Source organism: Protopterus annectens, chromosome 2.part0, assembly GCF_019279795.1.
Source record: "Protopterus annectens isolate FY-2018-M chromosome 2.part0, PAN1.0, whole genome shotgun sequence".
NCBI classification, from domain to species: Eukaryota; Metazoa; Chordata; order Ceratodontiformes; family Protopteridae; genus Protopterus; species Protopterus annectens.
Window position 1 is genome coordinate 997,533,509 of NC_056728.1, and position 16,255 is coordinate 997,549,763.

Sequence of the window (16,255 nt, forward strand, 5' to 3'; positions counted from 1 at the left end):
AAATAAATAATAAAAAAAATGCTGTAACATACTCAGACATCAGGAAACCAGCACAACAGAGAAGCACTAACAAAAGTGTTAAATGACCCTCAAAAAAATAAGAACTGCACTCTGTGGACTATGATGGAGACATTTATTTTCGTTACGGCTGAAGGATCTTGGACACCTTACTCACAGCGATATCACTACAGCCAATAAACAAGTACTGCAAATGTTTTGATATACTGCTTAATGGAAGTGAGAGATACACAAATGCAGGTCGCACATCTTCGGACAATAAAGTGTGACTGATGCTTAAAACAGTAAATATATAAACTTGCTGTAGTCGCACTAAAATCCCATCTCACTGATATAACTCCAAGACCACAGTACATTGAAGAAATTAGAATTCGCTGAAATATGGCAATCCTGAACATAGCAGATATTCTTCTATAATCAGCATACATTTGCACTTGCTGGTTCAGTGTTAACAGGATCACAATTGTGCGTCTATTAATACATACAAAATATTTCCATTTCGATAACAGATTTTTTTTTATTCCATATGTTCTTCTGGTTGCAACAAAAGTATAAATGTTACTACTGTAATGACTCATATTTTATTTTTAGGAAATGCCTAACTGAATTAAATTCATAACAGTTTTACTCCCTCCTCTCTTTCTTGCAGTAAACGGTGTAGTTGTTCTGAGATATAGTGATAACACATCTGCAGATTAAAATTTGCCCCTCAAGAGTCAGTATAGCAGTAATGCATGATGATGGTGTGGGTTTTAAAGGACTAATTCACACCTGTTGGGGTTTGGTCACGAGCACTTTCATGATTGTATGCTTGTCAGTTGTGCACTAAAAAATCTCTGAGCACAATTCTACCAGCAGTGTGAACTACACTAGGAGACTTTCTGTACTAGAAATGAAGCCTGTAAGAAGCAAAAGGCTTGATTCCAAAACAGTTTAATTGTTTGCAAAACAGTGCATTGAACTACGCACTGTACAAAGCATAACTGGTACTATAAACAGAAGGCTTACACTATTCCACTGGTAAAGTATGAAAATACAGACATGCACAAGTCTTCAGTCTTAACAGTGGTGTTCCCTGCAAAGCTGGATTTGAATCCCTTGCCCCATCTCTTGAGACAAGTATAAACTTGTGGTGCCCACCCCTAAATTAGTGTGTGTATAGCATGAAGTCTCTCTACATGTAATAACTTAATAGCCTCCAAAATGGTGCTTGAGATAAAAAGCCCTGTAATCCACAAATGATGTGGATACTCTACAAAAGGGCCTTACAGAAACAGATGATTGGTGCCAGAGCCATGGGCTCAAGCTCAATGCCAAGAAATGTATAGTTATCCCCTTTGGGAAAAAACATGTACCCATGAATTACCACATAGGTGGCAGTAACACCAAAAGTGTGATAAGAGACTTAGGGACACAGGTGGACAGTGGTCTCACTTTCAATAACCACATCGCTACAACAGTCAGGAAATCCTTCTATGTGGCACACCTCATCACTAAGGGCTTTTCATCCAGAAAAAAGGAGGTCATTCTCCCACTGTACTCATCCCTCATTAGACCCATTATAGAATACAACGCCCCATTTGGTATGTACCTCTCAAGACATCTGCAAGAACTGGAAAGGCCGCAGACATACCTCACTAAAAGTATCACAGGCCTAAAGCAGATGCCCTATGCTGACCGCCTTAAAAAACTCCAGCTATACTCTGTCACATATCGTCTACTCTGAGGCGATCTCTGCTTAACATACAAGGCCATGTCAAACCCAGAGCTGTTGGACATGCTACACTTAAAAGAAATCCCAATCCCTCAGAGCCACACGCTCCAGGGATCTAAACCTTGTCATCACAAAACATGCTGGAGGGATACGTTCCTGACCCAGAGACTCCCCAGACTCTGAAATAGACTGCCCACACATATCAAGCCTCTTTGGCCCTCTTCAAAGGAACCTTGATGATTGGATGGGAGAAAGGAAATTCACCCCGGGGATCACGTCAGTCAGGGAAGTAAATAATGTGGGAAGAAAAAGCCAGGGAATTGTTATGGCTAGGCTTGTATAGGCCCTAGGGCTGATAGCCTAGTACCAACCTATGAACCTATAAACCCAACAGTATATTACAAAAGCTTGAAAGCCATATGGATATTGCTGAGAAGGCATCCTCCTATTATTTACTTGTAGCCAGTAACCCACACTATAAAAGAACAGAGGAGTATATTTTTATTTAGTTTTCTATAGTAGGGTAGATATGCAGTTTGTAGAGGCTTAGCAGCAGAGGTTAAAATATATGAATATAAACTATTCTAACTAAGCTCCATTCCTTCAAAGAGTGTCACAGTCACACTGCACATAATTACTCTTACATGCCAGTGCTTGAAACCCACATTTAATCTCAAATATCAATTGACTTTAGGCACTCATCTGCCATTCTCCACCACCAATTAACTTATGGCTCTTTGGATTATGAATCAGTGATAAGGTGAATTGGTGTGAAATGGGAAGTAGTATTTTATGCCAAATGAAAACCCGGACAGCATCCATTGGTATACAAGTGTTCTCATATCCTGCTTCCCACAGCCAGCATGTAGTTGTGTCTGTGAACATTCAGTAAAATTAGAAATTGGCCCTTAGGAGGGCTGCTCAGTGAGCATTCATGTGTCAATTGGGAAGTCACTGTCTGCTGTCACAGGATGTCCTGGATATCAAATTAAGTTAGAGTGATACATTACGTGGAACTTTGTGAAAGTCCATGCTGATCCGCTAATTCTGCAGTCATGTTCAGATTACTCCACAGCCCCACACACTTACATGCAGGGGGTGACATTTCTGTATGAACAGAACTGCTATCTAACATAATAGAGACAATTTGCTTTGATGTCCTGAAGTGTTTGGAATCAAGTCCAATATGCTTTAAAAATAAATGTTTTATAATGCAATACTGGTATAGGCATTAGTACAATTAACAATATCATGATGTAGTTGTGGTTGGGTTCAGCAACACTCAACAATCAAAAGTAACATAGTCACCATGTTCCTTGCTAAATGACTTGTTTTTTTTTTCTTCTTCTAGTCTCCAGTGATCTTGATGAATTATGCAGGTAGAATCCCATGGAGATTTTTTTAAATTAAAAAACAGTTATTAGCTAATCTGAGGTACATAACTCACTTAAATGAACCCCTAGATTTATGACAGATCTTCACAAAAGAGGTCTGCACAAATGCTGAAAAGCCAAATTAGTGAATTCAAAAAGGTTCTTCAGCTTATGTATGTACAAATAATCAAGGGCTGGCTTTCATCTTATTCTAGAACCATCTAATCTGTAGCCAAAAGATTCCAGTTTTTCCACCTTAAATCTTATCTCTACATTCTCATAAGTAAAGGAAAGGAGATATTTGTCCACACTTTGAATAATCCTTACATATTATTCTGATGATTAAGCGGGCTGCTCACATGAAAATTAAAATATACCATATAAGCCTGGACCAGGACCATTTGTATACAATCTCCTGTGTACTTCGGTTTAAATAGTTTGTACAATTTTCCATACATTTCAATTTAAATAGCTTAAGTTCCATGAAGACTGATACAGTTCTTTATGCATGATACTACATTCAGCCCATCTTTTTTCAGAGTGAATAACTTTACATAATGATTGAGAACCTTGCGTTAATGTAATCATTATCACATGTTTTCCTGCAACATTAGATTCCTTGTTTCAAGTGTCCTCTTTGTATACAGTTAAGAACTACAGATACTGAACTGGAATACCCCAGGAATTACAGTTACATTCAGTGGGTTTTGTACTTCTTAAAGAACTCTCCCTTTGTTGTGTTGTGTCTTTTGGTTTATCCCAGTTAGGGGTCGCCACAGCGGAACTCCGGTCCGCTAATGTTTGGTAGTGGATTTTTACGTGCCGAGTTACCAGCCCTGACGCACAACCTTCAACGAAGGCACGCTCATTCACGCATGCCTCCACACAGAAGACGCTCTAGCTGAGGATCGAACGGGACAACGTCTTGCTGTGAGGCGGCAAGAACTCTCCCTATAGTCCTTTAATAATTGTGTATTGAGGATTAAACAGTTTCCCAGTCTGAAATGTCACTGCAAATATCCTAACCTTTTAAGGAGCATACATTGAGATTAACTCCTTCTTTTTAGGGGCTACACAGCTGAGGAATCCTTAACATTCCTAAGTATTTCAGACGAAGGGATTGGAAATGCAACTGCAAGGGTCCCATTATAAGCAGTACATTTTGAGTCTGGTGGGTATTTACGATTTATACTACACAAAAGGGGTAAGGGCATATCCACAGATTCATCCCATACATGAAAAGTGCTTAAATGTGATGCCATCTAGGAGTGACAGCAATCACAGAAGATATGTTTCTACAGGAATACACACTGTGTTGGAGATGTTGTTTGCATTTTTTTTAAAGATTTTTATTAAATACATGACAAGACAACAATTTCAAAATGAAACGTACAAATAAAGCAAATAAGTATAGAATATTAAGATTTCAACATTACAATCAATAAAAAAATGTCTCATTCTTTTCAGGACAAAAAACATTTCTAAGAGTAAAAACTATTTACATTATGTAGAGTTTGTTGGACTTTGTATGCAAATTTGTCAAAATTAAAATAAAATTTAGAGCAACTGATTTATACATTTATATTTATATAATGAGAAATCAAACAACTAAAAGAAAATAAAGATTTATTTATATAATATAATTACATAAAATTAAATGTATTAATAGTTTAAATGGGTTAAGACATTTGGGACTGTAGGCCATAACTTAAAACTTGGTAAATTATCTCTAGTCTCATGTTCATCTAAATTGATCTCTTTATCATGTATTGATCTTAATATTATAAGAAAATCAGATCGAGTTGGTGGATCTTCTAAGAACCATTTCTTAATAATTGCTTTTCTAGCACAAGCTAATACAATCCAAAGCAATGGAAACTGACATTTTTTAATCACTGAAGGAATATCATTATTGTATAAAATTATATTTTTACAGAGATGATCTTTGTTTGCATGTTTTAATGTGAAATTAACAAAAGGTAAGAGATCATTTTAATATTAAGATATAAATTAAACAAATTAATTTTTAGTTCTTTTACTCTCATGCTGTTTGTATAACCTGCGGTGGTGGTGCTGCAGTAGCGTTGTCGCCTCACAATAAGACGCTGTCCGGTTCGATTCTCAGCTAGAGCGTCTTCTGCGTGGAGACATGAGTGAATGGGCGTACCTTCGTTGAAGGTTGTGCATCAGGGCTGGTAACTCGGCATGTAAAAATCAACTGCCAATCATTAGCGGACTGGAGTTCCGCTGTGGTGACCCCTAACCGGGAAAAGCCGAAAGACACAAACAAACAAAAACTCTCATGCTGTTTGTCTGTTTGTTTGAGTGCTCAACTGTTGCCTCATAAATTCAATCTAAGGAATGAAAGTAAGAAATTGTAAGCAGACAGTTAACATGCATCTGGTAAACAGAATATATGGGACTATACAGGTGGATGTATCTAACTGGAGAGTTATACTTACACAAAACATTTCACAATAACTCAGCTCTCAGGAGTTGAATAACACTGTGTACAATAAAAAGATTTTATCTCCTATTATTTTGTTTTATTTACTGCTGTTAACTGGGATAGTCCAACAAGGCATGGTCTATTTGCAAGGAGGCCTGTCTTTGAACTGCACTGGGAGGTAAAAACCTATTATACTGGCTCAATTTTTGCTTGAAATCACACTGAAACAGGAATCGGTACCATTGCTGAAAACATTTGGAAAAATAAGTACTCCCCCCAGCGGTGAAATGAATGTAATAATTCTGTTTTAGTTTCATTACATTTCCTCCCTGTAAATAAACAATGTTTGTTGATTCTTTGCTTCCAAAATGTACTGAACTTAAATCTCCCTTCTTGCTTTTCTAGTTGATATCAAACTTAGCAGCAGAAAATGCAGTTTTTTGATACTGCAAAAAGTACTTACATGTTCAAGGACATGCATATGTGTAGCGCATCTTGAAACAATCTCTGGTGATGTATATCAGTGCAGACAGATGGAAACACTAAGCCTTACATATTACACAGTGGGCTTACTTAAAAAAAGTAATGAAATAATGTCAACAAACGAAGTCCTACTTTATTGTGTCACTTGTTCCTTCAGCACGAGTCATATTGTATATATCTCATTGTAACTTGTCTTGTTTTAGCAACACAACTCGCTCAGCTTCATGTCATTTTTTTCTTTAAAACAGGCATACATTTTTGAATGATATGTACACAACACTTTTTGGCACTCTTATGATAAAGGCAATAATAAAGTAAGCCTGAGCTGAAGCTTCTACAGTGGGCTGCAGGGGAGTTATGCCCCTGCAAAAATGCTTCACGGAAGGATTCAGCCATGCTTACACTGAGAAGTATCTGAAATGTTGTCTGTTAGAACTGCATTAAGGAATCAGTATGGTAATTTGCTTACCAAGATAATTAAGGGCATTGAATCCAGAACAAGAAAGGTTATAACCTCCCTGTATATCTCATTCCTTAGGCCAATAAAGCAGTACAATTCTACCTACGGTATGCACTTTAACAGGCACCTGCAGCAAATTGTAAGAAACCTTTGAGGTCTTTCCAAGAAAATTCATGGTCTTCAGCATATGTCACATGTTGACAGACTGAAATCAATGTCAGTACACACTGTGCCTTACAGACTACTCAGAGGTGACCTCTGCCTTGCATATAAAGCAATCTCAGAACTTCTCTAGTGGAAATGTTGCATATTCGTAAATCAAATGGTATAAAATGCACTCGCTCTAGGAAACCCAACCTAATATGTGACATCAACAGGACTTGCTGGAGAGACAGATATGCCTCACTTAGGTTACCTCTCCTCTGTAACATACTTCCAATTCAGGTGAAGCAAAGCCTCTAGCTGACCCTATTTAAGCGTAAATTGTATGACTGGATGGGAAACCGCAAATTCATCCCAGGAGGTTCACCTGTGTACCTCTTGGACAGGAGCAGTAGATGTTGACTAAGTTCTGCTTAATACCTTGATATTCTTGGGAACAAAGGTTGTACTTGCCTTGGTTTATAATGACCCTAGGACCATTAGCCTAGTAACCTCCTACGATACCTTGATATTCTTGGGAACAGGGGTTGTACTTGCCTTGGTTTATAATGGCTCTAGGGCCATTAGCCTTGTAACCTCCTATGATGCCTTGATATTCTTGGGAACAGGGGTTGTACTTGCCTTGGTTTATAATGACCCTAGGGCCATTAGCCTAGTAATCACCTATGATACCTTGATATTCATGGGAACAAGGGTTGTACTTGCCTTGGTTTATAATGACCCTAGGGCCATTAGCCTAGTAACCTCCTATGATGCCATGATATTCTTGGGAACAGGGGTTGTACTTGCCTTGGTTTATAATGACCCTAGGGCCATTAGCCTAGTAACCTCCTATGATACCTTGATATTCTTGGGAACAGGGGTTGTGCCTTGGTTTATAATAATCCTAGGGCCATTAGCCTACGATACCGTGATATTCTTGGGAACAGGGGTTGTACTTGCCTTGGTTTATAATGACCCTAGGGCCATTAGCCTAGTAACCTCCTATGATACCTTGATATTTTTGGGAACAGGAGTTGTACTTTCTTGGTTTATAATGACCCTAGGGCCATTAGCCTAGTACCCTCTTATGATACCTTGATATTCTTGGGAATAGGGGTTGTACTTGCCTTGGTGTATAATGACCCTAGGGCCATTAGCCTAGTAACCTCCTATGATGCCTTGATATTCTTGGGAACAGGGGTTGTATTCGCCTTGGTTTATAATGACCCTAGGGCCATTAGCCTAGTAACATCCTATGATGCCTTGATATTCTTGGGGACAGGGGTTGTACTTGCCTTGGTTTATAATGACCCTAGGGCCATTAGCCTAGTAACCTCCTATGATGCCTTGATTTTCTTGGGGACAGGGGTTGTACTTGCCTTGGGTTATAATGACCCTAGGGCCATCAGCCAAGTAACTGCCTATGATGCCTTGATATTCTTGGGGACACAGGTGGTACTTGCCTTGGTTTTTAACGACCCTAGGGCCATTAGCCTAGTAACCTCCTATGATACCTTAATATTCTTGGGAACAGAGGTTGTACTTGCCTTGGTTTATAATGACCCTAGAGCCATTAGCCTAGTAACCTCCTATGATACCTTGATATTCTTGGGAACAGGGGTTGTACTTGCCTTGGTTTATAATGACCCTAGGGCCATTAGCCTAGTAACCTACTATGATACCTTGATATTCTTGGGAACAGGGGTTGTACTTGCCTTGGTTTATAATGACCCTAAGGCCATTAGCCTAGTAACCTCCTATGATACCTTGATATTCTTGGGAACAGGGGATGTACTTGCCTTAGTTTATAATGACCCTAGGGCCATTAGCCTAGTAACCTCCTATGATAACTTGATATTTTTGGGAACAGGGATTTTACTTGCTTTGGTTTATAATCATCCTAGGGCCATTAGCCTAGTAACCTCCTATGATATTGTACTTGCCTTGGTTTATAATGACCCTAGCGCCATTAGCCTAGTAACCTCCTATGATACCCTGATATTCTTGGGAACAGGGGTTGTACTTGCCTTGGTTTATAATGACCCTAGGGCCATTAGCCTAGTAGCCTCCTATGATACCTTGATATTCTTGGAAACAGGGGTTGTACTTGCCTTGGTTTATAATGACCCTAGCACCATTAGCCTAGTAACCTCCTATGATACCCTGATATTCTTGGGAACAGGGGTTGTACTTGCCTTGGTTTATAATGACCCTAGGGCCATTAGCCTAGTAACCTCCTATGATCCTATAAGGTACTATCTTGTCCGTACTTTGCAGCAATCAGCTTAATATGCAAAATAATTCAGCTACAGCAAAAATTTTAAATCAGCTGTTGGTAATATAAATACGTAATACACACATATGACATCAACAAATTAAACATGGTACCCTCTCTCTCTTTGTATGCAACAATTCCCTTCAGAAAATGTCTTGAGCTAAACCTCAGCACACTTTCAGAGGTGACTGCTGCATTCTCCAAGTAGCAGTTTGGCCCATTTGGCAAGAAAAGTATTGTCACTATTGGTTTCTAGGCCTTAACTCAGTATACAATACTTGTTAAGCTGTATTCTGTGCAACTTAAAATGTACAAATAAAGCAAGCTTACTGTATCCTGCAAGAACTGGGGAAATGGAATAATTTCTGAATTAAGCAACAAACAGTAGTGGTGTTCTGTGCTTTTTTGATAACCCTGAACCTAGTAGCAGTTGAGCTGTTGCCACAAAAAAAAAATGAAGTAAATAAATAAATAAAAATAAACTACTCCAGGAATGTCAGTCTGTAAAAATTAAATGCAAGGGCTATAAATAAACAGACTGTATAATGAAAGTGAACTCAAACATAAACATGTTAAAAATATCAAACTAGGATGGGTTTATAGTCTGAGCAGATAGCTTCAGAGCGATATTAACAGAATAAACAGACACCAGAGACAGAAAGCTGCTGTAAGTTAAACATTCACTCATCTCAGTGCATGATCCAAGAACAACAGTAGTAACTTCCATACAGTTATGTTTTGCAGATGTCATTAATTTCTGTTTCAAGTTACCAATGAAACAAAGAAATAGAGAGATAATTAGCAAAACAAAACTGGGCATACCACTAATTACTGCTTGGTATACGTGTAAATCCACACAGATGCTTTCAATTTATTTCTGCTATTAAAAAACAGACAAAAAATGTAAACAGCCCAAATAAATTACAGTAATATACCAAGAAAGTAAGATTTTCTGTTTCTTTCTGCAACATTTGCACAGTTATTCTTAGCATTCTAACCTCGTCTAGAAATTGTGTAAGAAATGTTTAGATCGGTTTAATAACTTCACATGCATCACCAAATGATGTTAGACAGTGGAATTACCTTGGTATGAACACACAATGAATACAATGTTAACAAGAAGGCAAAAAGGTTTCCTTTAGAAAATAGATCTGTGATAACTGTGGTATTCTACAGCAATTTTTAAAACACCACTAACTTATGTTTTACTTTTCATGTGAGGTGACAAACAGAACAACTAGATGGTTCACTGGAGTAGAGCAAGAGATTCCATCCATCACGCTGATGGCTAAGAATGGAATAACTAGGTGCCAGAGGGGCAAGTGGGGAGAAAAACTAAAAGCATTTATTTATTTTTAATTACTTCTGTTGAGTGGGTTAGTCACTCTAAGCACATAGCCTATTTTCAGGAAAGACCCAAGGTGGTACTTACAGACATTCTGGAAATGTCTCTGCTCTTCTTTCAGTATTGTGGGATCTTTAACATCCAACTATGTTACCACAAACTAAGGGAGATTGGGTTTTGGTTTACCCTCTAATCTTATGGTCTGCACCTTACAAGTGATGTTGTTGTTTAATTGAGTCTAACACTTTGTGACCTCCAGGGCTGTAGCATCCAGCAACTGATGATCAACAACTGCTTCTTTAAGTTCTTGCATATTTGTACTCATTACTTCATTAATGTTGCATATCCATTTTAGCCTCTGCTGTCCTCTTCTTGGTTTGCCTTGTAGCACCCTCATAATGCGTCAGTGCCTCTACTAGATAACACATCCAGGTTCCTTGTGTGGGAATACAACCCACAGCCTTATGTTCTAGGCAGGAAGTAGTGGCATTTGTACTCTGTTATACGGCAAAGGATTTGTCAATAGTTACCAGGTGCTATACATGGAAAGAGTTAAAACTCTCAGTTGTTACATACCACTCTACTCCTTTCTTCATAAAATTCCAGGGTATTACAAACTCCTTTCATTAAAAAAAAAAAAAAATGTTCAGACGTAAAATAAACTGAACACATGCAACCTGCCAATGAGCCTGTCTTCTACATCTCTCCTCCCTCCTTACAGCCACACTTTCCAATCAAGTTGTGGAACATCTATGCCATCTATGCCATAAACACCTGTGTGTTCATTCTAGAAAGTATACATCTAGTCTTTTAAGTACAAACTCATAATTCAATCAAGTCATTCATTCCAACATACTTGTAACTTTTCTATGAGTGCTTTTAAACCATCTAATCTTTTCTGTTCTATAGGGTCTCTAAAACATCATACAAAATGGCATAAAGCATCTCAGCAATACCCTGCAAAAATCTCTACTTTTCTATAATACATTATATGGCCTTTGCAGTTCCAGCAGCCTTTATACCAGCATTCTTACATCCCAAAGCATAATTTACTGGCATATCTACACTTTTTTCCTTAAATGATGTACTGTTTATACAATCAAAATTGCATGTTATCAGCAGACTTCCTTTACCAAAATGCATCATTTTAAAGTTCTTTACAGTAAACTCTAGTTGTCACAAGTCAGATTACTAAGATGTCTCTACAGGCCTTCCCCGCCACCTGTCAGAGTCAAATAATTTTTTGTATCACTAGCATACAAGGTGATTAACTTCTCAGATCCAATATATACAGTAAAAAATAATAAATCACAGCACTGAACTATGTGACATTCTTTCCCCATCCCAACATGTATCTTTCATTTTTTTTTATCCAACAACAAATGTTCAGTCAGTTTTACTGCTTCTGGCCCCAATTCCAAACCATAAACCTTCCCAATTGTTTTCATGTGAAACAGATCAAATACTTAAGTTTAGATAAAATGCATTCACTGTACTCCTTCTGACTTGTTCTCCTGTGATCCAATCAAAGTAAACCTTACTTGAAAAAATGTATATAAAGTGACCAATGCTGATCTTTAAACTTGAAACAATCACTATGTAGAAATCGTACAAAATTACTTCCTACAAATCCTTCCTTAAACATTTCCCAAATCAGAAACAAGACTCAAAGGTTTATAATTGGCAAGTTCTGTTTTAGTCCTCCCCCACCCCACTGATACCACTTTTAATCCCCAGGCACCACACTTGTATTAAATCACAAGTTAAAATAATTTTGCCAGCTGGTCCCCAGCTGACAAGATATACTCAGGTGTAGTCAGGTGCACTCAGGAGCACTCAGATTTGTCATTGTTTATTTCACTTTCACAGCTCCAATGATAATTTACCATCCATAGAAACTGCCAATGCAGGTAGCCCACCTTGACCCATCTCTCTAAACACAGAATCAAAAAACTAATTTAGTAATCATACTTGCTTCAGCTCACACTCTATACTTAATCCATCCTTATCCAATAAACAAATCTTTCCCTTATTCTATACACTTAATACAGCTCAGTATTTTGACATCCATCATTCTACCCCTAGACATACTGTACCCTCTCAACATTTATTTTGGCCTCACACACAGCACTTGCCACATGCTTCTGCCTCCTCATAAATCTCAGCTCCTTCCCTCTCACCTGTAATAATTTCTCCATAGTGATACTATTACCACTACCTATATTCTCTTAAACTGCAGATACCTCCTCTTCTCCAACTGCATCTCTCCCCTTATAAAATATACACTTTATAAGGTTTCACAGAGAAATGTTTATATCCTTAATAATGTTTTAATGAGCCATTTAATTATCTTTTTTTCCATCCTATTCCATGTAAAAACTGTTCTGATATCTAATCTCCTCTTAGAAGGGGCTTCAGACACAGGCACAACCAAATAATGTTAAGTCCACCATGATGCTGCGTATTACACTTGTGTTCTCAGTAGTGAATACCATGACAGGTGGTAACCGCTGTGTGAAAGGAAAAATGAAATGTGTACAAGGCAGCAGCAGCAAGTCAGCATTTACAAATTCTGTTGCGGAAGTGTCTGGACTCCAGAGCCACACTACCTATGACTTAACTAGGTTCACAATGACCAGACAACATTACTTTATGGTATTCAAGTGGACAAACCAAGCAGGCATAAACTAAGCAACTGATGAGCTAAGTTCCAAAAATAAAGCTTAGAAGTACTGAATCTGCCCATACACTTATTTTTGCTGCTGTTTCTTAAGATGAACCAAAATGAGAGCTCCAAAAAAGAACACAACACAAATCTGTAAGCCAGTGTCAGTTTCTGATGATACAAAATTTCTGCAAAAACACTCAATTCAGGAATGAGGACAGTACTGCCATCTTTGATATTTTACCCAATGCATGCCACATATTTTAAAAGGGAAATGTGCTTCGTCTTCCCTCTATATGCGTAATAAATATTCCACTTTTTTAACTATGATATATTTTCTGACTCAAGGGGCAACTACATAACACAGTAGAGCCTTAATGTGCAGTAACTGAGTATGCTGAAAAAGAACAAATACATGTATTTTTTGAGTTACAGCAATATGTTAAGCTGCACTTATTAATCTGAAGAAGGACCTCCTTGGTTATAGAGTAAGCTAATTCAGTATGTGTAGCTGTGGCTTTGTCAAACCACAGTTGAGTTGAATGAGATAAGCTATTTGAGATGTCTTCTTATTTTAGGGCCTTAAAAGCCACCTTTTGTTTCTGACATGTATAAACAAACGAGAAAAAAAAACTCTTGAAATGCACCATCTCCAAAAAGACAACTCAAAACATCTCAGCATTTTAATCTTATAAACATCCATGCTCAAAATCCTTAATTCATGTTGCTGGCTGATTTGACATTCCTCATATTATAAATCTACTAATTTTTTGCATTGTGATTGTGAAAACGGGATATAATCGGTCATTTTCAAGGTACTGGTTCCACTTCCAGTATAAGTGGTGATTATAAACTGTAATTTGTCTAAGCACTTACAATGGCTCATTGGCTGGATATTCAATTACTACAGCTTTGATAAGTATTCCTCAAGGGAGCAGGTGGTCAAATTAGAAAAAAAAAAAAGACTGATACATACATGGACTTTCTTTCTCAAAGAAAGGGAATCCTACAAGAGCTCCGACCTTATTTCAGTGATGTGGCTGACTCTGCATCAAAAGCAATGTCTTCACCTTTCAGCTCCCTTTGACACCCATCTGAAGACAAAATGTGCTTTCCTCCTGTTCATGACAACTAACTGGAATGATTATCAGACTAACAAATGTAAAACTTAAACCTGAACGTGTGTTTTCAAAGAAAAACTATTAAAAAACAATGTAAAGACAGTGCATACATAAGATAAATGCTGCACTCAAAATGTGGTACTGATTCTATATTACTATTAAGTGATAAAATCTATTATTATCAGACACAGATTTGTTTCCTTAACTATTTGTCAAAAATGATAAAATAAACTTTCTTCTTAAAGTTCCTTATCTGTTGTTTACCAATGACAATGTATAGTGGAATGTCAGATGTTACACTAGTACAAATGCATTACCAAGGAATCAGACATAATCCAAACCCACAAGGATGATGATGTAACACAGTGGATACTGCAATGAAGAGTATGTCTTCAGTACGTTTTATAACAGGGAGAAATATTCAGGTTGCAACAGCTTCTCTACAAACTAATAAGCAAGATAATACTTTTGATATTATTTAGGCATAAGTAAACGAAGAGATGTAGCCAAGTCCGTGTGTGTGTGTGTGTGTGTGTGTGTGTGTGTGTGTGTGTGTGTGTGTGTGTATGTTCTACTACTTAGATTACATAACACAGACGTGCCATGTAAGCACATCAGATTTTTCAGAATGCTCAGAAACATTAAATCAAAGCCTTTTAACTTTACAAGACCTTCTTTATAAACCGTGTAAATGTGATAATGTAATACAATGTAAGAGAAAGATAAGAAAACAGTAATGTAGTATGTATCTTCCTACAGTATAAACCATCAAAGTAACACAATGAAAATAAATTCTGAAGACTAAAACATGAGGGCCTTAACGTGACTTAAGAACCATCAAGTAATGTATAACTGACTTAAGTTATTTATATAATTCAATTTCATGAGATTCTCCTAAAGTTTTAGTGTTGATATCGAAGTCAAATGTTTGGACATTGATATGAAATCTAATTTAGAATCTGTATAAACAATAAAGTAAAAGGCTTTAAAATACATCATTACATAATGTAAATAAGAAATAAACAGAGACAAACTACTAAAAAAAAATAGCATTGCCCCTTCTGAATTTTACCTGGTTTTCTAACAGAAATATCATACTGGTGCCTTGGTTATGCTGTCTATGTAGACAGCCATATTAAATTACCTCTGTGAAAAGCTCACCTGTTGCTGATGTAAGAAAGCAGGCTCCCTCTGTCCTAATGGTGGATACCGGCTGGCTGGGGGTGTAGTTGAAGTTGTGTAAGCTGTATTGAAGGGAAAAAAGTAAATCAATGTTATACTAATAGCTACTAGTGGAAAAAATAACAAACATACTCATTATTAAGTACTGCATGCATTGATGAAATGAATGGCAACAGTGGGTATGTCTGTTTATGTATAATATGTATATGCTTGCATACTTCCATCCATAATGCCCCTTTTCCCAATTTTGCATATAAGGTTGGGATGTCACATCAACTCTGATCACCATCTAGACACAATGTTCACATCACAGTGAGATATATACACACACACACACACACACACACACACACACACACACACACACACACACACACACACACACACACACACACACACACACACACACACACACACACACACACACACACGAGCCAGAGCTTAAGTTGACTGCCATTAAAGGTGGCATCTGTTTAGACGACACAATTTGGTTGACTAAACAAATGGTCGTCAGGTGTGCAAGACTGCTACATTATTAGAGTTGGAGAAATATGCCATTTACCCTGTACTGTGCAATCTTGGAGTCAAAACAAGAAATTAGCAGAGATGGGTGCAATCCTCCACATGGGGGTGGTAAAGGGATGCTTGATCCCCAGCAAAAAATATATATTTTTTTACTTATTGTTTTCCACTTGCATGCACATTCCTCAGCACGTGTGTACTGACATGTTGACTTTTTTGTCAACCTTTTGTTTTTGATATTGGCAATGTCAACATGTATACTATATTTAATTTAAATTTAGTATACATTACATACAGCCATGACAGGTGACAACACACATTGTTCCATTAGCCACTACTGCAGCAAATACTGAAATAAAATGATTTTACTGAAGGCTGCATCTTCCTGCTCCCATTCCATTTGGAGGCTTCAGCCCTCCATACTTCAAATCTCGAACTATAATCTGAAGTCACATACATTTGGAATAAAGAGAAGTGTTACTTTTAAAATAACTTCTTTTGTCT

General features: G+C 37.4%; 1 protein-coding gene across 9 annotated transcripts in view; it reads right to left on the bottom strand.

Annotated features, from left to right (window-relative positions):
• The window catches only part of NFIB (nuclear factor I B), a 923,658-nt gene that overhangs the window by 138,996 nt on the left and 768,407 nt on the right, over positions 1–16,255 (bottom strand). For all 9 annotated transcript variants that reach the window (XM_044061245.1, XM_044061251.1, XM_044061249.1 and 6 more), the window contains one exon: positions 15,209–15,291. In XM_044061245.1, coding sequence (XP_043917180.1) covers positions 15,209–15,291 — 83 coding nt within the window. The remainder of the gene's footprint in view (positions 1–15,208; positions 15,292–16,255) is intronic.